Source organism: Mya arenaria, chromosome 9 (genome assembly GCF_026914265.1).
Source record: "Mya arenaria isolate MELC-2E11 chromosome 9, ASM2691426v1".
NCBI lineage: Eukaryota > Metazoa > Mollusca > Bivalvia > Myida > Myidae > Mya > Mya arenaria.
In genome coordinates this window covers 14,515,043-14,538,785 of record NC_069130.1, presented here as the reverse complement: position 1 = coordinate 14,538,785, position 23,743 = coordinate 14,515,043, and the positions used below count along the sequence as shown (strand labels likewise).

The following is a 23,743-nucleotide window of genomic DNA, read 5'->3' as shown; positions in this document are numbered from 1 at the left end:
GTTTTGGTTTCCTTCTACATCTAATGAAACAATATATACACAAGTTCCATGTTTATGATTGCGCCACATTTAGTGAGGCCCTGATAAACTATTCTTGTACATTAATCTGTTAACATTCCACTGGTTGTTAGCTGTGACCATTGAATAATAAAATGTATTTGGATACATAAACTTTAAAGGGGTCAATTACGTGAAACAGTGATTGGTGAACTACAGCTGATCCACGAGACTGTCTATGTTCCCTGTAACCAAAGGGATCAGGCGTTAACTGTGTTGCACAATCCGTCTTTTAGGATGTAAGTTCTGTTATTCAGAAATATACATATATTTTAACAGAAGAACAAAGTGCGTGCAAATTGTTCTCTTTACTGTAGACTTAGTATATTACACAGTAGGAATGAAAGAATACTTGATACCCAACATATCCCCACATGTACCATTTGAAGTGCATATTTTTTATTGTAACACTTAAAACGTCCAAAAACCTATACATTTTAGACAAATTAAAGTAACATGTACATGCACAGATGAAATAGATGAAGCAAATATGGGTCATATTGATTGTTTCAGAACGTTTTATTGACAACACTCAAAGGTCATATATGCTAAATTTCCAGTGCACTTCTGTATCCCCGAACGGAAACCTTGTTTGTATAGGCTCCGTGCAACACTCAAAGCTTATAAATTCGTAACCCGGGTCTATTGTGAACTCGGTGTTCCCATGTGTCGTCATGTAAACGGATGTGAGTGATACTTACTTATAGGATTTTTTTGGTCCACTCCCGCCTCCTCCTCGTTCACCCGCACGTCAACCTCAGAACAATTATCTGCCGCCTTTAACCATTTTCCAAAACTGTCTTCTCTGCTTGATGTTTCTTTTCATCAATCTCGAAGAACATTGCTGTTCAATACATGCACGTGATAATAATAGAGGAGACTATTGCGGGGTTGGACACAAACCACACAGCGCCCTTTAAAACGGCGAGGCCTGCGTCTGGAGTGACGATCTGTATTGCGCAAACTTTTTCATTCCTTCCTGAACGTACGGACTTTCACAGAATCCGCCCACCAAAATAACGGACTGCAGGCTTTTCATCTTTGGTTTAGCTAAAAGAGATGATGCTGCACCAGCAGATCGATTGGCCTTTTAAACCATGTCTTTGTCAACTGTTGTATCAAACTTCTCCAGTTATTTCGTTCCTCTTTCTTCTTGAAAGTAAGGGGGTTGAGCCAAGCGCCGACTTGTCTAGTGGTTTCTTTTTTCATACATGTCAGAAAGTAGTGAATTCACATTTCGAATAAGTCTCTCATATGGATCATCGAACCATTTTCGAACTAAAGATAAAGCAATTCTATTTTTTTTTCTTACTTTTATAGCGAGTGAATCATATTTCCATGAAAGCAAACCTCTCCGGTAAAGGTGTCAAGGAAAATGTACCCGACAGTTTTCTTTGCAAGGCTGAAAGACGGATTATTAGTATTATATCATTTATTTAAATGCAGTAATTTCGCTTCCCATCTTTAAAGTCCCTGATTATATTAGGAAGTCGCTAGTTTCGTCGTTGCAAATATCAGCAAGTGCCTTTCCTCCCCATATAAGCCACCTAGCATTTTCATAATTTTCATCCACAAAGATGCCTTCCCATGGACCGCCGCTGAATTTATGGATTTTTCAAAGTGTCCCACTTGGTTTTCTTTCATGAACTAATATATCTGCGGTGCCTTCTGTAAAAAAGAGGCATTGTTTTGAATTTGTTTAAATATTTGGAAAGGATGCAGTCGAAAAGCAAGTTTACTGCATTAGTTACTCAAATAAAGTATGTTGTTTTAATGAATCAACAATACATTACACTTTGTAAATTTTTTTTTAACACAGTGCCACTTACCTCCAAGATCCACGACCATATACTTTAACCCAAAAAGCCAATAACGTTCTCAACTTCCGTTCCGAGAATTGCATACCAGATCGAGGCACTTTCATAATCTAACGCGAGTTTGACACAGGTATTGTCCAATGCAGCATTTATAGTTAAGGTTGATGACATACATGCATTTAAATAAGTTTGGTAGTTAGAAAACGCTGCATGTATCAATGAGTTGACATTGCTATGAATTTTACATGCATTGGAAACTACACGGACAAGCCGTTCATCCATAACCTGTCTGCATACATGCTCAATGACACAAATACCAAAGGCCTTTTCCAAAAATACTCAACAGTAAACTTTTTATCCATGACATATAAATGTGGAAAAGAAAAACGTATATTTTCGACTACTCATACGGTCTTATCTGATAAACATACACCATGAAATAATTTATGTTATACACAAAAGGTTATCTGTAAATTTAAAAACTTTGTGCAAACCAACAGTGCTTTATCCCCCCAATCGTACTCCGTTTTCAGCATGTACTCTCTTAATTTGTCAACTTTATAGCCTTTTTAGGAGGTGGAACGGTCGATAGATTTGTTCAAATCTTCATACTAATAAATCCCTCTTAAAGTCCTGTTTTTGCGCAGAAATACACAGAAATAAGGGAAATGGTGAGAATCAAGAATTCCTACCATGAACCTTTGCTTTAAATGTCGAATACTGTTAAATCATATAAAATGTATGATGCAGTTTATATAACAAGATATTTCTTCGAGTGCAAATTTGCTCACTTGGACGAAAAATATGTTCATATAAACACCAACACCCACTGGTTTTGGTAAATGTTTAATCCCCAATATGCAATGAGTTTAATGATATCACACTCTATTCAGTAAATCGATTAAACGGTTAAAGTTTTAACCTTCTAAAACATCCTTGAATCCGTATGTGTATTATAATTTTCAAAATGTTAAACACACATGAACAACCTAAGCTGAAAGCTGTCTACCAACCTTATAATAATTGAATAAAAGAACACTGGACTTATATATCTATAGATATATTATATATATTTTATGTTGGGGTTTCTTTTTCCCTTAGATGATTTTTTTGTTTGAAAACATTTGTCTAGTTCCTCTAAACATATGCTTAAAGATTGACGGACCATACGTTAAAATATAACGATTTTTAAAAAGATATTTTCTTTCCCTTTCGGTATCGTATCACTTTCGGTTTGCAATGCAGGAAAAACTGATATTTGACAGTTAAACCATTAACTCCTGAGAATGAGAAGTTTGCGTTGTATTTGTCAAATGAAGTAAATGTAAGTACCAACCTAGCTTCGTCCCTTCAAAAGTGTTCTGCATTGTCTTGCTAGATAACCGGCACAGTTAATAAGTAAAATGTATCCGTTTCATTGATACCCGGCATAAGCCCTTATTTTAAGTTTCAATAAAGTAATCCTTGACCAACATGGCAAACAGCGGGAAAGCAGCTAACTTTTTATTTCGTCAATTTTTGAAATTGATAATTCTTTTCTTCGGCCACATACACACAAAGAACGAGTCAAATTCTACATTTTGATTCAGCAGCACTGATGTGGGTGTTTTATGAGAGATCAGAAAAGCAGATCCAACCCCGGCTTATTATTTTGTATTAGTCCGAATTTTGACAGGGTCATCTCGTCTAGCCACTGTAATTGGTTCCAATAGCAAATACAATAACAAGAAGAGTGCTTCTCTGACCACATGAGCATGCCATAATTCGAAGGCGATTAATTTCAATAATGCACTCCTCCAAAATGAGTTTTAACTTATTTGCATCGTTTATGTATATGTTCAGTAAAATTGGCTTTACACACGTAACATATTTATGCAGTCAACCATATCATTCAGTGGCCAAATGAAAATGACTGATTACTTTAAAAAGTTTAATTGTTAATGTATTTGAGTGAACTGATTTTTGGTGTTTTTTTTTGTTAATGCTATGCATAAACTTATATCACTCCATCATTGCTGTCCCAAGATCTAAATACATAATTACCACCTCCCCGGGCACATCTGTAGTTTAAGAGATTAAAGCTTTTCAGTGTTGTGAATGTGTCATTGTTAGGTTTCGAATAACTCCTGGGCACTTTAGCTAATTCCAATAATTGCCCCCTGTTGTATCTGATCAAGCACATTGTATCCTCTGATAATCGCTCACCAACACCTACCCATCTATCATAAAAATCAATTTATTATATATATATTTAATATATCCAATTTTTAATATCCAAATATCTAGAAAATGAATGAAAAGTTTTATCGAAATAATTCCACAATCAGCCTCCTTGATAATTCATACAAGTGTTTGCTCAAAATCTCATAGAAACCCTCAATGGTTAACACATAAATAATCCAAAATATCAGAGCACTAAAATAGCAGCAACACCAGGCGCGTGATACTCCCACCACGTAGGTTGTTTCAACATTCAAAGAGTGCTATGGGTAAGACTAAATTCGTTCAAAATGCTATTGATTATGCCGATGATACAGAAAATGTTTACGCCATTCAGCATACCACTGGACCTGCGTTAGACATGAGCACTCTCCAGAAAGAATAACAGAGTCTGCGAGAAAAAGTGAAGGCTCTTGGCGAAGCGAGGCGCACTCAGCAGCCTAGCAGTCAGCAACGTTTTAATCGCCCTCGAGGTACGTATATCTGTTACGTATGTGATAGTAAGTCACACTTGATCGCTGAATGTCCCAACAGAAAGGATTTTAAGGCGTTTTTTAAACGCAAAAGAGTCAGGATAGTGAGCTAATCCTCGACCCATCGAAACGAGGTAAGTAGCAAACTTGTTTCTAATAAGACCGTACCATCCAATACACTACCAGACGCCCCATCTGCAGCTATTGTTACATTTAATGAGTACCAAATGACAAACAGCCAGAAGGACAAGGCAAAACACCTGCTCCTTGTTCGACACCAGGCTCTCTGCCAGCTGATGGTACAGTAATAGACGAGATTGTACCTCTTGTCAAGGTTTGCCTGTTAAAATTCATGTCAGCATTCACAAAAACGGTATGTGAGTTTGTTTTGGATTGCGATGTGTCGGACAATGTTGTTAGCGCGAAGCTCTTGCAAATGAAGAACGGTGCAGAACATGACATTGCCTATGGCAGTTACATCCTAACGAAAGAGGAGCAGAAATACTGCACTACGAGAAAGGAGCTGTTAACAGTCGTCAGATCTACTCATTTGTTCGGTTGACCTTTCAAGGTCCGGACCGATCACTCAAGTTTGACTTGCTTGTTGAGTTTCAAAGAACCGCAGGATCAGTTAGCTTGTTAGATTGAGGAATTGACTCAGTTCAACATGGTCTTGGAGTGCCGATCATGAAAGAAGTCACATCCTGGTCACTGCAATTCATATGTAGCTGGAGTTGCAGTCCAAGATCTTCCTTGCGGTGGTTGTTATAAATGTGTTAGGGCTGACAACTAATGTGGTTCATTTTCCCGGGCTGTAGATGTAGTTCAGGTGGCAGCGCAGAAGGCTGAGGTCGCGCCTTCAGGAACCCAGCATCCGGCAGCGTCTGTCAGGGAGTGGGGGCTACAGCCGCATTGGAAAGTGCGAAGCGAGCATATAGTATTAAGTCAGCAACAACAGTGGCAACCCGGATAACCGAGGGGGATCGCCGCAAGAAGCTGTTGCTGAAGTATCATTTGCTTCGTCGACAGTTATGGTAGCTGATAGCAGGAAATGGGATCCAGGGGGAAAAGAAGAATCGATGTCAACCAACGCTTATGGTCACAGGCTGTATGCAGTATCCTGAAGTACAGGACTGGCCGCCTTCCTTTTCTTCTAGGCGGGAGGGGCGAAGGTGAAGTAGATGGGTTTACAAAAGTTGAGCCCATAAAACCTAGTTGCAGATGGTTACTTCAAGTAGCCCCAACAAGAAGTGATGGATGTAAATATTTACTTGTGTAGATATTTTTGTAGTCGTCGCTGGCTCGTTCAACTCCCTGGTTGGACCAGTCACAAAGCAGCGGTCTTGTTAATTAATTCTGACTTGACCGGTCTTCAGCCAACCCCGGTGCTGTCTGAAACAAAGAAACAGGAGGAGAGTGTAGTGCGAGTACACTATTAGACATGTTTACATACAAAGTGCTGACGTCATTGGTATGTTGACAGATATCTGGGAGTTCGAAATCAGTTGTTGTGCAAGCAAGACGTACAGAATGACTACTTAAGAAAGACCTCACGTATTTATCCCTAGGATTAAATGGTAAGTTGGGTTTGGTCTGGATAAATATTAGGGAATACTTTAAAATGCAGATTGTACTATTGTATAATCTAGTAATCTGCCAGCCAGGACAAAACAACTCGCAAGAAAATATGTAAGTTAAATGTCATTTCTTTAATATTTGTATACAGCTATATATGTTGAAATTCATAACATGTTGGTGTTAAAAAGACCAGGGTTCTCAATAAGTTTTGGTTGAACTTGAACTGTCCCGAAAAGAAATGTAAGGGACCAGATAATTTTGATAATTTTTATATTGTTTCAATTTTGAACCGGACAAAAAGTTGTATAAACTGTATTTTTGAGGCAGCCGGTTCTTATTGAGATCCCTGGACTAATATCAGTAGATAATTGAACTGCACACACACAGTAAAGTTGTTTCAATAAAACATAATCACTTTTGTCAAGCATAACATAACAGTGAAATAAGTACTTCATTTAGAACAAAACACATCGTTTGTACTTAAATCAACTTGATAAAAAGCAATAATATTACCGTTAAAACCACAATACATATGATACATGAATGATATGGTAAACTATAACCAAATTACAACAGCCGTTGCCAAAACTTACCAAGCCGATGCTATGAAAACACATTAAACTTTAAAATGTCCACTAGTCTGAAAATAGTTCTTGCTCGAATCTTAAATGATTAATAATATTTTTGTAAACATACAACTACGCTTATGCTGAAAAACTTGTTCCAGACAGATACCACGTGCAAGAAAAAGGTTGGAACTGTAATCAACAATAACTGAAAACTTCAATATCATAAATATGTTTCTTTATGAGTTCTCTGTATTACTAAACAGTCATGGTAACTTAAATGGTAAAATATATTGACAAATTTCTATGTAAATCTAGTTCAAGTTCCAAAGGGGTATTTAATTCTCAAATGTACCAATGTCAGACTCTAAATTAACCCAAAATTGAGCTTACGTTCTGGAAAAAGCTTTAAGTCTGCTGTAACAACCCGAGATATATCTCTTCATCCAATGATTCATTTTTCACTATTATAATGAAAGTGACATGTTCCACCAGTAACGTTAAATGTTTGGTTGCCAACGATTGGAAATGTGGATAAGTTTTTTCTGGCAGAAAGTATTTTAGGCTTGATTTGGGCTTTTGTGTATGCAAGATGTTGAGCTTTCAGTCTCAACAAGGGACTTAACATTTCCAAGGCCCTTCCCTAAAGCACAATGTTTTTTGAGCAGGGGATTAACCACTGATGTAGTGTTTCAGTGACTCTTCCCTTTAGTGTTTTGTTTTACAAATGTATTAAATGTTCACTCCTGCCTGATACATGACGGATATTGCAGTTTTAATGGAGAAACCTGTATACATCAACAATGTTTAGTTCAGAGTCACCCAGCTTTTTGCCACAGGCCCTTATGTCAGAATAGTCCCAAGCTTTACTTGAGGACTCTCCTTGCCAATATTTGGAAACCTGGGGCAATGACTCTGTCAAATACTATTTTCCTATGTAATCCATGTTTTGAGAAAGGATTCCTTTGTTAATTCCATGAACTCCTCTCTACCCCTTCTCGCAAAGAAATAGCAAAGGAAACAACAAAATGTGTTAACTTGGGTTTCTTGGTCACATTTAAAGTTTGAAAATATTTTTCCATTTTAAGCAAATCTCCCTGATCAATTGCGGGGTGATGAGATGTACGGCCAGTACCAACCCATTTCTTACACATGATTTCGAGCGTAGTGTGGGCTTTCAGAAACTCCTGGTTATTAATATTATTAAATGACCTATTGCATGGTGTGGATAAAATAGCATGGTTTATACCGGCTCTTATACTACGCATAATTCACAGTTTGTTGCTCTCTGTTCGGACCTCTGCATAAAACTTGCTCAGGATGTGCCCCGATTCTGTTGCCTCAACAGTTTGAAGGTTTATTGTAAGACCACGTTTCTGTTGCCAAGCTAATATGTTTTAAGGTTATCCTATTGTATGTTCCCATATATGATAATATAGAAATCTATCATAGAAATGAATGTGATATTTCTCTGTTTTGTCCTTTTTCCATATCCTAATCAAATTTTAAGCAAGCAAAATATAAGGACAAAATTTAAATAAATAATAATGCTAGGTTTGCGTTAAAGTTTATCTATTGATGAAATGCCACATTTAATTGTCTATATTTATATCATTTAAGACTGTTCTGTGTGGTTACATGTATCAAAATCTACTTATAAGAGACAAACTTAAGCAATCTTTAAACTTCCTGACTGCTCACATAGTACTCTTTACAGTCGCTTCTGGTTTTACACATCTAGGTTTACGAGATCAATCTCATCCAAATCATTATCAGAGGCCTCAGCTGCAATTTCTGTTCCTACATCATGTACGCTCTCCGTTCCTTCAGTTTGGTCTGCAACTGTTTTTATTTACGTGTTTATTTATCTATTGATTGATTTATCTTTACTCATTTATTCATCTATTTATCAATTTATTTATTCAGCAATTTATTGATCTATACTTTTATTGATATTTATTGCTGTTAATTTGTTTATTATTTTATTTGTTTTTATTTGTATTACTTATTTAATTTTATTTATATTTTATAACCTTTCATAGACCAGTCGTCCACAATGCTGTCCAGAATACCAGTCGGTTATGTGTGAAGATCTATTTCTATGTCATTGTCCATGTAGTAAGCTGGGAAAAATATAAACATACCGTGGGAACTAGGTCATTGCCATGGCGTTTGTTTACTACAGTATTGTCATTCATCGACAGACGCTCTCGTAGTAAATAAATAAAAGTGAACTTATTCAAAAATTAAACTCTCTGCTAGCATACTATAGAATGAAAACGAAAGCTACATAGTTAGTGATATTTGTTGATTACTTTTTCGGTATTTAACTGCATATTATTTAATGATGGAAATACCGCGTTCCGCATCTTGCGCTTTGGACTCAGGCGGCTTTGCGTTGCTGGTTCTAACTCATGACGAAACACTTTCGCGGTTGCTCCATTGTGAATTGACTTAATATAATAATTTAATAATAATTTAAGGGCGGGCCAGTCTTTAACAATATCAAGAACCTGGTACACAATACCGTCATTTTTGTGCAAACGTTTGCATCGTTGACCCACTTTCGGCCAGAAACCAGGTCACTCAGCGATGTTATGATGCGGGCCCTGGTAGCGCGTATGTAAAACAAAAAGCCGGTCATTAACGGCACGTGAATTTACTGAATAATGCACGTTTTCTACTGATAACGCCCAGATTTTTGCGTTTTAACACACCACTATAACGGACTGAAAACACTCATTTTCTGGTGGTGACGAACCATCGATCACTCTTGCCATCATACGATTGAGATTGTACGCAGATATTAAAGAAAATATGTTATTGGCATTTATACTAAAGTTATAAACTAGTCTTTAGTGTCTACACCCATGCTTACGCCAGTGATATGAAAGGTAAGGTACACATTGAATAATTATGACATCCTCGGACGAAAACAACCGTCACATGTTCATTAAGTCCTTAATTGGATAATTAAGTGGGTTGTTTAGATGTTCGCCCATGCACGCTGGCTAGAATTGAGGCATTTGGTGCTCAACACTAAGAAACTTAGCATTTATTTTAATTTTATAAATCACTTTTTCGGCGCTTGTCTGTTCCCGGCATGCCGACCTTATTACGTAGAACACCACACATAAACACTAACTATATATTACATTGTTTATTAGTGTCCTGACAATTATCAAAATGGTATTGTTGTTTAGTTTATAACCTGTCTTAACAAATGCAAACACTATTTTCGAAAATTCATCGAACCTCTTTACCATATTCATACATTTAATATTTCAACAAATACAGAAAATAGAGCACAGACTGTTTCACAGAGCAGGACGTAAATTACTATATATAACAGACCGCAGTCCATACATCGAGTGTGAAGTGATAGGATCGTTACAGGTAACTTTTTTGTTTACATTAAATTCCTTGACTCGTTTTGTATATTGAAAGAGATATGAAAGTATATAGTTGTGTATAAACTCATAATAGACTTTATGATATAAATGATACAAATTGAGTTTTCATAATGTTCAGTTGTGTCTAACAAGCTTATTCAGGTCATGTTCAGTATTTGATAAATAAGGAAGTAATGTATTTTCATTTTCACAGCCATCTTTATTCCTAAAATATATACTTACATGTCAATAGAACATTGTATAATCAGTCAACCAAACAAGTATTAAACCAGTTTTTTGACCATCACATTTATACTGCAGTGTAAGGAATGCATACACTAGTATAGTAAGCATGTGACAGTATATTATGCAGGGATTCAGGGTGTTTACAGCTATATAATACATATGAAGTTTATTTGAACTGTTTATAATGTTATGTTTGAGGACAAAAATTACACTATGCTTATAGTGAAAATGCCACTTTCCTTAAATGCAATAGCGTTACCGTTTTGGCTGCTGGCATTGTCCCACAAAACAATGCTTTTTCCCGCGCTTCATTCATTGCAGAAATACATGTAGTATCCGAAGAAATTAAAACAAAATATTTTTATCCGAGCATTTTAAACGAAATATATTTAATACAAATCGTTACAGAAGCACTATATTGTCAACGAAATTTGCTTTCTTTGAAATGGTGACGTCAAACTCGGTTAGATGACGTCATAAATATAGAAAGTAGTGAAGGTTTTAAATATGTTTTAAATGATAAAACGATTTAAATAAGAAAGGCTACTTTATTTAAATCGAAATTTATCATAAAAAATAAAATGAAAAAAAAGTCTGACTTGCTTGAAAATTACCAAGCTATTGTTGTTTCGATTAAGATTGTTAAAACACATGCGAAGCGATATTGTTATATAAAAATACCACAGGCATCTGAAGCATTGTTTGTCACTAAAATGTTGTATAAAACCATTTTGGGTACATACAATGAGATAAACAACACATCTGAAGATATTTAGTGTCTTTCATATACAAACAAGAAACAAGGTATGTAACTCAAACTTACCCGATTTCACGGTAGAGTCCAGTTTTATGTAAATTTCTCAACCAACATATAAACAATCCATTTTTAAATAAGTGACATGGAAAGAAGAGTCAAATACCTTTAAAATGGTGTGCGATATGTTGGTATAACTATATTGTCTTTAGACAAACAAGCATAATTCAATGTCAAATTCTCATGTTTTTCTTTAGTCGGAAAGAGTACAGCAAATTAAAATCTTCAATTTTCCCCGTGTAAACAGTACTAAACACAGACCTATTGAAGTTATTTTATGCTTCAGTGTATCAGGGCATATAAGTGCTAATATAAATTAAAAGGCGTATGCCTAAAACTACACCAAGAATACACCGGAACGAAGTTTTTATGCAAAATAAAGAAAACATCTTATTAGAAATATAAACATTTAAAAATCATAGGGTGAATAGTTCTCTGTTATTGTATAGCAGGAAAATCATGGTATCTAAAGCATTAGCAACGCGAAATCTGAGATAAAACCTTCTTTCCCCGATGAAGCATCTAGGTATGAAAATGACGCTAAATATTTATACGAACTGCTTTTTTGTGTTGTAACTATAGACAATTGTTGACATTATTACACCTTCAATGAATTAGAATCTACGCTTTCTTGTCAATAAAAGCATATCAAAAGCCAAGCTGTATACATACAAATCTGAACTCTGTGTAATGAACAACAAATACTTAATCAATTTTATTTTTTTAGTATTTTGTAATTAATATTGATCATTTAAGGGCATTATTTTTTAATTTCTCATTAAACGCTATACCATGAAACCGAATGTGTGTACGTTCTATCATCTTGTTTGAATAGGGTACTTAATAGTGTATACAACAATTAAGAAAAACTTAATATTGTTGATCAATTACTCAAGTTCTTTTGTACTCTAGAATGAAGTTTTTTTGAGTATTGACCAACATAAATAATGACGTAATCTGCGTGTCAAAAATGTATAAGATAAGGTGTTGAATCATGCTGGTATGTGGTAAATTGAAATGACTTTATTATACGATATTGGGGCCTATAGGCCGTTGCCCCAAACATCCTAGAGTCGATTTCGTTCCTAATATTCTAGATGGAACAAGTACCTGCTGTCTTTTTCGAAGAGCCAGGGAAAAGTAACCATGGCCTCTTGGATGAGAGGCGGAAACATATACCACTGGAATATTTTCATCTTTACTTATCTTTCTTGTTATCATACAACTACTTAAGTCATTTCCCAATCTCAGTCTTAGCTTATTTTAAAAATTAACAACAAACCCGATTCAGAAACAAAAAGTGTTCTTCAATCGTATATAATATTTTAGTAAAGCATATTAGTGTCAATCAATTGCTTAAGTTTTTTGTGCTCTAGAATTATTTCTCTTCAGAAAATTGACCAACAAAAAATTATGACGGAATCTGCTTATCATAAATTTAAAAAATAAAATGTTTAATAATGCTAGAATGTAGTAAAAGGAAATGTCTTAAATATACGGTATTGGGGACTGGAGGCCGTTTCATAAAAAATGCTACAGTCGATTTCATATCAATTAGAGGTTTTCAATAATGATTTCGTTCCAAGAATTCTTTATGTAAAATCTTCTGCTGTCCTTGTCTAAAAAGCCAAAAGAAAGATAAGGCACAATGACCTCTTTGGTTAGAGGCGGAAACCTACACAACTAAACATTTTTTCATCTCTACATATTTTTCTTGTTTTAGAGCAACTTGTGGCTCTATGAACCATGGCAAGCAAAGCAAGCGATGCTAACAGCAAGACGCTTCTGGTGGCAGCTTTCGACTTCGGAACTACGTACAGCGGTTATGCTTTCTCCTTCCGAGACGACCCCAACAAGATTCATACAAATCAAAACTGGTACGCAGGCGGTGGGGCTTCGAGATTAGTGTCACTGAAGACGCCTACATCAGTTCTCCTAAATCCAGACGGAGAGTTTGACAAGTTTAGTTTCGAGGGCGAGGACAAGTATGCAAGCCTAGCTGAAGATGATGAGCACCACGGTTGGAGGCTTTTTCGGAGGTTTAAGATGGTTCTGCATAACAATAAGGTATGTTATAAATAAACTACATAATATATTAACCTAATAAACATAATGAATACTTTAAGTTGTGTTTGTCCACACAAATGTGTAAACAGTAAAACCATTTTGATAATAAATATTATACTTATTTCCGAATACTGTTGCATGTGATTCACACCTTCATGAAAACAATGAAAACTGCAGGGACAAGCTTAGAAACAACTAACGATGACCTTATTTAGAGGTGCAACGTTAAATGCGTTATAGACCACAAATTACAGACATTTAATAGCGTTATACCGCATTGGTAAGTGGGGGTTCACTAGGGGTCTTATATATGAGTACACAACCATATCCTAACATTATTAAATAAAGCAAAATTAATCAAATACGCTTTATGTGAATCAGTATCAACTTGAATATAATAAAGTATAAAATAAAACGATTTGAATAAACTTACATATGAATGTCATCTTTAGCACTTGACGAAAGACGTTACGGTAGAGGATTTTTGTGGAAAACAGATGACGGCTTTCCCGCTGTTTGTCATGTCGATTAAATACCTGAGAGAGCATCTGCTAAAGGCAGTAACCATGCAAAGGATAGGAATCGAGGAGACGGACATCTTCTACGTGTTAACCATTCCGGCTATCTGGGATGACAATGCCAAGCAATTTATGAGAGATGCAGCAGTTGCGGTATGGCGTTTATATTTTAGTTGCGTTGGTATATGTTATGTGACACAATAGCCCTCTGTGGTAAAGTGCAGAGCGCATATACATGTAGGAATTATAGACACATTAAGTGTGTCATTAAATCTAGATTAAGTTGAAACCCAAAATTAAGTTTACTAACCTAATAAACCTATTGAATTTGACCACACTATCTATCTATACCTTAATATCTTTGCACCATTGCAAAGGCTGAAATCGACCCTGACCGCCTTAAGCTGGCCTTGGAGCCTGAGTGTGCCTCCATTTGGTGTGAAACATTGGGTACAGACGTCAAGGGCGCTGTAGCCATTGCAGGATCACAGTACATGGTCGTCGATCTTGGAGGTAAGAATTATATTTTGCTCTGTAGAATCGGTTGCACTGAATTTAAGTTAAATTCATTTGAAGGACTTTAGTTTTGTTGTGTAAACATAGGACAACTGGTTACAATAAATAGGGGGATACTCTTTACGAATATGTAATATTGACTAACACCTATATATCAGGGCCTAAATTTTCCGCCGCCCCTTAAATTTCATTGACTCAAATAAAAAAAATGTTAAACGGCGTGAATTCATAACAGTCTGTGTCGATGTAAACATTAAAATGTAACAAAAGAAAATTGTTACGATTGTGTTCATGGTTCGTCAAAAAACACATGTTTATGGTTCGTGTGTAATAAGAAAGACCATGGACACGTATTTAACGGTGGAACCGTCATCAAAGAAAAAATAGAAAAGAAATATTACCCCCAGCCAACACTTAAAACCAATGGATGCAATTCTCGCAATAATTTTATATTGGTCTAAACGATATAAGTGTTAAAAAGGTTTCTGGAAGAGTAAAGTAGATAAAAAGAGATGTACAACGTAAAGGTTCATTTGATAATGAATGTATAATGTGTTGAATTAAGAATACAAATATGTTTTAAACCATTTGAAAGGTCGCTTTTCTGAGACAAAAACTAAAACACAAGACGTTAATGGATAATGGCCATGGTTTTAGTTTAACTCATTGTGGTCTTTTAAACTATTCACCTTTTTTTCCATTTATTCCAGGAGGAACAGCAGATATATCCGTACACGAAAGAAAACCAGACGGAACTTTGAAAGAAATTCACAAAGCCAGCGGTGGTCCTTGGGGAGGCATATTTGTGGATAAAAATTATATGAAAATGTTGGATCGTCTGTATGGTGAAGAAACTCTCATTGACCTGCGAAAGACAGAACCTTCAAAGATTATTTTGATATCACTCGTGAATTTGAGCACAAGAAACGATCATTTGATACCGAAAACACAAATCATGTTGTTGTTCGTTTGTCTGTTTCATTGCGTGATCTTGCTGATAAACATTTCAAACAACCTCTAGAGGACAGAATTGCAGCTTTGGACATTCAAGAAGATTCTATAACACCGAAAGGTAAGGACAAGCTGAAAATCGTTGGCACAATTATCCAATCATGGTTCAAAGGTCCAATCAATCTGCTGATCCAGCATATAAAGTCACTCTTAACAGAAGAAAAGATGGAACGCGTGCAAACTATTATTCTGGTCGGCGGTTTTGGTGAAAGCCCATACGTTCAGGAGAGAATGAGGAATGAAATAGCTGGCGTGAGACTGATCGTCCCTCCAGACGCGGGGCTTGCTGTGTTAAAAGGGGTCCTGAGGTTTGGACACAACCCCGACATTGTCCCCTCAAGGATCATGAAATACACGTATGGGATGGCGAGTTACAATACCTTTGATGAAAAGAAGCACCAAGGTAAGAAGAAGGTTATGCTGAATGGAACGTGGCAGGTGCGAGATTATTTTAATGTGTTCGTTCGGGTCAACGAGGAGGTTGGAGTGGACCATCAGATGACCATAAAGAGTCATCCTCATTGTAAATTATCCATTACACCTGTCTTCAGGACGACACAGGTGAACCCGGAGTACACAACAGACCCTGGATGTGAACTTCTCGGGGCTATTAAGCTTGAAAACAGCTCCGATGTTCCATTTAAAGAACAGGAAATAGAAAACACGTTTTTGTTCGGAGATACTGAGTTGCTGGTAAAGACAAAGAACACTTTCACGGGGAAAGAGACATTCATGACATTTGAGTGTTTCAAATAAATAGTTTGCCGTAAGAAAATAAATATCATACTCACATTATTATGCTTGTTAAAACCAGGTCAAACATGCCAAATTTGATGGTTGTGAGGGGAAACCCCTCACGAACCCTCCCCTGAAAAACAAATTATGAATTACTAAACATTTGATTTCATTATTTGTGCTGAAGTGGTTTTCTGTAATTTCATTCATACATCTTTATCGCTTAAAGTATTCGCGAGTCATCTGCCACACTCTGCCATGACAACAATATTAATTTTTATTTTATCATCTGTGAGACAGCCCCTTTAATGGGCGACCGAGTCTAGCCTGTGTGACCAGCTGCCCGTTTAACTCAATTGGCAAGAGTGCCGTGCTAATGTTCCTGCGGCCGTGAGTCTGAGCCCCACACCAGGCACACTTTTCTTCTCAGGATTACCATAATCATGCACAATGATTTTTAATGAACTACAAATGTTTTTTTTTAGATTTAGTTTTCACTACTTAGCGATGAAAAAGTCGATTGAAGGACCAAAAATCTTAAATATTGAAAAAATCAACTTCTATGTAGTTTTGAGGTTCAATATTTAACAAGCATGACTTATATATTCGATGCAACATAAAAAACAGGTAATTAGGAGTTAAACAATTTTTATGAAAAGAATATTTTATTAGATTTCTATTCAAAAAGCATAAATTTACGCTTTCCCGGAAATGTCGTAAAGCAAAAATAATATGTTTGAGAGTCAAATTTATCGGGACTTCCCAATCAACAATGTTTTGAGGATTTGTGTTGATTGCAGCTATTTTAAAAAAGGTTTATGCATTTTTGTAACCCGGAAAATGAATTTCAACCGCGAACATTCAATATTTCTCTGAATAACATTCTTATTTGAAAAAATATTATTAGGATCTCTCAAGACATTGTTGGATAAGTATTCTGTGGCATTTTGACATAATGACGAAGTATTTATGTCGACAGACTTTTTCGTAATAATGTGAATGCTTTTTGATCCATCTGTTAAAATCTTTTTTTGTAAAATTTGTCCAACTCCTAAATAACATGTCGCCAAGAATAAATGTTTCAACGCCAAAAAGATCGTTTCTCAAATCTAAATAAAACAAGCATTTTCAACGTTTTAGTTTTTGATCTCTCCCACCCACTTTGGAATTGATGTGGATACCGTTTGCATCACTTTAGCTTGTTCATTATGTAAAAACCAACGTTATGTCATTATGGTGTCCAAACAGCAACGTATGAACGATTGAATTTACAATAACACGTATATTTCTTAGTTCAACTCACCGTGAAAACAACGTTAAATCCGTGTTATTGCATCATGATATTGATATATGCAAATCATTGTTTACATCAACTGTCGTAAAATGCGCATAAATACATTTATCTTAATTATTTAGATATCCGGTTTAGACGGTATTGATTAAGATATGGGGTAAAAAAACAATTGTTATGACCAACCCTGTTCGTTTTGTATTATTATTGCAGAGTTATGAAATATAATTTCCGGTCAAAAGAAGTACTCTTTAGACGTGTATTCATTATATGTGTTCTCCACTCACTCCTTTTATAGAAGTGCCGAAGGTGGATTGTACATGTACCTCGGGTATTTCCGTATTGATTTTCATTGGTTAACGGAGGTCAAACCCCGCCCTAAACATGTACAATTTGCTTGCCGGCATGCACGCGCTATATATGAACAATGTATGACGAGCTTTTCTGGTTCTCATTTTCTTGGTTCAGTGGTGCCCAAATTTTTTAATGCCTATCACTCCGGCAAAAAAGAAGTAGTCCCTTGCATACACGTACAAACCGTAAGAGGGTTTGTACAGAAAGCCCGTATTAAAATAATCTTAAATGAGCCCAGTAGCCAAAATTGTAACGAACATCATGTTAAAATTCAAGGCGTTACAGACCCTAAACAACACACTATTTTCAAATGTTCATCAAATTTAGTGTCGCGGATAAGCATGTCTTCAAATTGGCTTTCCAGGGAATCATTTAACTTACGGATTACTTATTTTCTTAAAGATAGAACTAGAAAAGAAATTACTTGTTGTTATAGTGTCAAAAATAAACAATTCCTTGTTTGTTGAAAATTGATCATGAATTGAATAAGACATATTTAGTATGGAACACTTAACAATCAAATTCATATTATTACATTATGTTTAAAACAAACAAAATCTATCAACAGAATAAACATGTCGATATAAAAGACGTAAACAAATGTGTAACATTCAATAATCCTATACAGCAGAATAAACAATTACCCATCCGATCTGCTCTGCAACTTCTGTTATAGGTTATTGATTGTACATTTCTGGAAATAATTTACTTCCTGCTATGTGGATTATTCTATGAATCATTAAAGAGATAAAAAAAATAGTCGAATTTGCTTATAAGGTTAGTCTATTTCTTTAGATATTTTCATCCTAAAAACGTCGATGATGATGATGATGATGATCTTAAAACTGAGTTATAACAAAATGGTTTTGAATGGCGAAAAATTTGGAATGACTGGAATTCAAAATAGCAAACCTTTTCGTACGTGTTTTCAGAATATGCCTGCAATTTTTCCTTTATTCAATTTTTTCCTGTTTTACAGCGGCTGATTGTGATGTTCATTTCAATAGGTTAGCACAGCTAGGGTCGATCTAGCCTAGGAGCAGTTTCATAAAAATCTCGGCTTGAATGACCCTAGCCATTTCGCTGGAAAAATTAACATTTCTCAGCGAATAAAGTAAACCAAAGCGTTTCAACAAAACATTTCCTTGTCACACTGCTTAATGGCCTGAACCGAATGTAAACATCCGGTACGGTTTCGGGTAGTACTCGTTACAAAAACACGGAAGGTGTCATTATCGGTAAAACTAATTTCACCATTAATGCACCGATAGTTTCATTTTAATTCCTTTAAAGCTTTTAATGTTTAAATGTTTGTCTACTGAGTATACGGCGGCCATTTTATTTTCGTGAAAATGGCGTCAGTGTGCACGTTTTTGTCTTCGTCAGGCAATTATGCCATAATCGCCCTGACGTGCCGTGATAATCTCACTGGCGGAGACGATAATCATTATTACGGGAACTAATTTCTATAGTAAAATGTGTATTATAAATATGTTATAGTCTTTAAAATAAATGATGCATTATACTTGGCAAAAAGGTCTACTTTATATTATTTATAGATGAATGCCATTCAAGCTGTTATTCAATGTAACAAATGCATTGAAAAACTTTATTTCTCAGTTATACCACCCACATAGTTGTTCATTGCTAAAGTTGCGCTCTCACAGATTGACAGTTTTCACAACTTTTTTTATTTTTTTTTTGTCTGGAATAATCATACTTTTGTGCACATGCCTGAAAACAGTGATAAGACTACCTACAAAATAGGATCGCAGTTTTTTAGATTACTGTAAAAAATATGTTTTATGGCTACAAGTGTTAGAAACGTATTAAGAAAAATGCAACTGTCATCAGTTTTTCAGACAATTGAGCGGTTTTTCATTGTGAGTTATATTATAAGACTGGGTGTAAGGCGTTGATGCAAATAAAAGCTGATTCTAAGGCAAAACAATAAACACATATCATAACTATTAATCTGTGAGATTGCAGCTTTAACACTCGTTTACACTTAATCGCTATTATTTCAAAAGTATCGTACATTCTTGCTACTAGATGTATACAGTTTTGGTTTGGAAGTCGTGCCCTAATCGGTCCAACCACAGCAGTATTCTACATGAACTGCCTAAATGTGATAAAGCTCAAAAGATGTCAAATACACAACTATGTAAGATCCACAATGTATTGAAGGAAAGAACTCCTGCATTGGTGTCATTTGATCTGTAAAACAATTATTGACATTTACCTGAAAGTATATTTTTTATTCAGATTTATCAAAGAGGTCACTCCATACAACGATCAACGGTAACTTATAAATACTTCAGCTTAACAATATTTTAAAATCTCGAAAGGCCAAAAAGAGCTTTCATACTCTTCAAAGAACAGTGATATGTTCTAGGCATATCTAAAACGTATACATATGACTTACTGATGTAAAGGGGTGGTAGTTAAGTGATTCATTTCGTTGCACACTCTTTGTGTTTTTTTTTCTGAGGATTTACTGCACAAAACTATAGATCAGCTTTTCTAATTCCAACATCTGTTGAAACCATCATAGTAGGTAAACAATCGTTAAAGTAAACGTATCTTTTTAGATCAGGGTTGTAGGTTAACATATTTTTCAGATTAGCGTTTAAGTAAACATTATTTTAGATCAGCGCAGTCGACAAGCATATTTTTAGATCAGCGTTAAAGTCAAGCGAAGCACGTAACTGACCTTTAATAGCAAGCATGAATACTAAAGAAATAAAACAATGTTAGTCCGGCGCATGTCAACGCCAATGTGAATTTATCACATACCATTCTTTGTTTCCATAGATATACAATCATTACGTATTTTTGTTTTGTTATAATAATGTTATATAATTTATCATTATATATTTTCTAAAGCTCGTTTCGTATTGTTTTGTATAATTGCAACTTTTAAAACAGAAAAACTAAACATCTTCTTTTATGATTAATGTTAATTTAGACATATCGATCATACAACATTTATCATTAATTTCACTCCTATTGTTGTATATATATATTTTTTTAAATTGATATTTATTTCTGTTTTGTACAATCATTCAATTTACAAACAATTTAGAATAAAAACTTAAATAAATGATATATCCGCAAGACAAATGATATCAATACCTGCCTGGCTGTATTTAGTTATCGGTTATCTGTTGAAATTTTGCAGCAATCAATTCACTTCCTGATATGTTATAATGTTATTTGAATATATTGAGATAAAGACATCTAGTATGAAATTATTAAGCAAGTGTATGCATTTGTTAAGGTAACATTAACAATATTATTATATGAACATTTGATGATCTTCGTAAGGTAAGATCAATTAGTAAACATCAAGTGATCACTTAAATGGAGTAAGATGAATGACCCTCAAGCGAACGTTTGAGTGAGGTAAGGTGAGTGACCCTCAAGAGAACGTTTGAGTGAAGTAAGATGAGTGACACTCAAGTGATCGTTTGAGTGGAGTAAGATGAATGACCCTCAAGCAAACGTTTGAGTGGACTAAGAGGAGTGACCCTCAAGCAAACGTTAGAGTGGAGTAAGATGAGTGACCCTCCAGCGATCGTTTTAGTGGAGTAAGAGGAGTGACCCTCAAGCGAACGTTTCAGTGGAGTAAGATGAGTGACCCTCAAGCGATCGTTTCAGTGGAGTAAGATGAGTGACCCTCCAGCGAACGTTAGAGTGGAGTAAGATGAGTGACCCTCAAGCGATCGTTAGAGTGGAGTAAGATGAGTGACCCTCAAGCGATCGTTTCAGTTGAGTAAGATGAGTGACCCTCCAGCGAACGTTAGAGTGGAGTAAGATGAATGACCCTCAAGCAAACGTTAGAGTGGAGTAAGATGAGTGACCCTCAAGCGATCGTTAGAGTGGAGTAAGATGAGTGACCCTCAAGCGATCGTTTCAGTGGAGTAAGAGGAGTGACCCTCAAGCGAACGTTAGAGTGAAGTAAGATGAATGACCCTCAAGCAAACGTTAGAGTGGAGTAAGATGAGTGACCCTCAAGCGATCGTTTCAGTGGAGTAAGAGGAGTGACCCTCAAGCGAACGTTAGAGTGGAGTAAGATGAATGACCCTCAAGCAAACGTTAGAGTGGAGTAAGATGAATGACCCTCAAGCAAACGTTAGAGTGGAGTAAGATGAGTGACCCTCAAGCGATCGTTTCAGTGGAGTTAAGTTCATTCACTGAGTTAATGCAACTGCATCTTTAAACTATATATTTATGTCAATGTGGAAAAACTGGCCAGCACTAAGGTGAACATTTTAATAAGTACACGTACCATTTTGTCCTGCGTATGGCTAACATTGACAAAAAAAGTTCGCTTCTGTAAAGTGTTTTTGCTCCGCGCCAAAAGACTAGTGAAAGCTACGCAATGGAAATACGTGTAATAGTTTTTACTCCTTGAAATATGCAGAAAATTATAAAAAAAGCTTAAAAAATATAATTTCCTAAAATTTCTATATGAACAGATTGCCTTTTTACGGTTTCCTGATTGCACTTTTATTTTAGGAAATACTTGAAAAAAGCATAGCTTTGTTGTTTAGATTTTACTAACACTTACTATAATCTATAAGTATTATCTATGAAAGTAGTATGAAATGAGTTTTATAAACCTAATCATTTTGCCACCTTCTCAAACTCATATTTATAATCCAACGAATTGTTCCAAATCATCTCTCATTTTCATATCTTTTAAAAAAATCTAAACTTCATTTGAGAATAATGTTTTGCAAAATATTCTCCCTAAAACATAGTTCAGAAATTCGGATTTAAACTAAATCTTACGTTTTCATATTACGCATTTATAATAAAAGTTTCATTTCTCACAAGATTATACCATTTATAATTAAACTTCCATTCCTCTCAAGTACAACGCAAATATAATCAAGATTCGATTCCTCTCAGGATTAACAATCACAATTCGATTCCAGTCAAGATTAAGAATCACTATTCGATTCAAGTCAAGAATAACAATCACAATTCGATTTCAGTCAAGATTAACAATCACAATTCGATTCCAGTCAAGATAAACAATCACAATTCGATTCCACTTAAGATTTACACTCACAATTTGGTTCAAGTCAATATTAACAATCACAATTCGATTCCAGTCAAGATTAACACTGACTATTCGAGTCCAGTCATGCTTAACAATCACTATTCGATTCCAGTCAAGATTAACAATCACTATTCGATTCCAGTCAAGATTAACAATCACTATTCGATTCCAGTCAATATTAATAATCACAATTCGATTCCAGTAAAGATTAACAATCACTATTCGATTCCAGTCAATATTAACAATCACTATTCGATTCCAGTCAAGATTAACAATCACAATTCGATTCCAGTCAAGATTAACAATCACAATTCGATTCCAGTCAAGATTAACAATCACAATTCGATTCCAGTCAAGATTAACAATCACAATTCGATTCCAGTCAATATTAACAATCACAATTCGATTCCAGTCAAGATTAACAATCACTATTCGATTCCAGTCAAGATTAACAATCACAATTCGATTCCAGTCAATATAAAAAATCACAATTCGATTCCAGTCAAGATTAACAATCACAATTCGATTCCAGTCAATATTAACAATCACAATTCGATTCCAGTCAAGATTAACAATCACTATTCGATTCCAGTCAAGATTAACAATCACAATTCGATTCCAGTCAATATTAACAATCACAATTCGATTCCAGTCAATATTAACAATCACAATTCGATTCCAGTCAAGATTAACAATCACAATTCGATTCCAGTCAATATTAACAATCACTATTCGATTCCAGTCAAGATTTACAATCACCATTCGATTCCAGTCAAGAATAACAATCACTATTCGATTTCTGTCAAGATTAACAATCACTATTCGATTTCAGTCAAGCTTAACAATCACAATTCGATTCCAGTCAAGATTAACAATCACAATTCGATTTCAGTCAAGATTAACAATCACAATTCGATTCCAGTCAAGATTAACAATCATAATTCGATTCCAGTCAAGATTAACAATCACTATTCGATTCCAGCAAGATTAACAATCAGTATTCGATTCCAGTCAAGA

The 23,743-nt window shown here is 35.3% G+C and overlaps 2 protein-coding genes across 3 annotated transcripts; both read left to right on the top strand.

Annotated features, from left to right (window-relative positions):
- The first annotated feature begins 4,486 nt into the window (after positions 1–4,486).
- On the top strand, positions 4,487–15,422 carry LOC128203730 (heat shock 70 kDa protein 12B-like). 2 transcript variants are annotated; one of them, XM_052905260.1, is made up of 5 exons: positions 4,487–4,567; positions 12,887–13,230; positions 13,683–13,901; positions 14,126–14,261; positions 14,975–15,422. In XM_052905260.1, exons 2-5 carry the CDS (start codon positions 12,910–12,912, stop codon positions 15,283–15,285), a joined length of 987 nt encoding a protein of 328 aa, XP_052761220.1. In that variant the 5' UTR covers positions 4,487–4,567; positions 12,887–12,909; the 3' UTR covers positions 15,286–15,422. The 2 variants fall into 2 exon arrangements, with proteins under 2 accessions (XP_052761220.1, XP_052761219.1); XM_052905259.1 differs by lacking the exon at positions 4,487–4,567 and adding an exon at positions 10,072–10,107.
- An 18-nt stretch (positions 15,423–15,440) lies between these two features.
- Positions 15,441–16,031, top strand: LOC128245778 (heat shock 70 kDa protein 12A-like). Its single transcript, XM_052964008.1, has one exon. The coding sequence runs from the start codon at positions 15,441–15,443 to the stop codon at positions 16,029–16,031; it is 591 nt and encodes a 196-aa protein (XP_052819968.1).
- The last annotated feature ends 7,712 nt before the right edge of the window (positions 16,032–23,743 follow it).

What these genes read in the sequence shown, in the direction of transcription:
- LOC128203730 (XM_052905260.1), top strand. Translation starts at nt 12,910, where the DNA reads ATGGCAAGCAAAGCAAGCGATGCTAACAGCAAGACGCTTCTGGTGGCA. An exon ending in TGGTTCTGCATAACAATAAG is followed by an intron (nt 13,231 to 13,682) that starts GTATGTTATAAA and finishes TGTCATCTTTAG; the next exon opens with CACTTGACGAAAGACGTTAC. An exon ending in CATGGTCGTCGATCTTGGAG is followed by an intron (nt 14,262 to 14,974) that starts GTAAGAATTATA and finishes CATTTATTCCAG; the next exon opens with GAGGAACAGCAGATATATCC.
- LOC128245778 (XM_052964008.1), top strand. Translation starts at nt 15,441, where the DNA reads ATGGAACGCGTGCAAACTATTATTCTGGTCGGCGGTTTTGGTGAAAGC.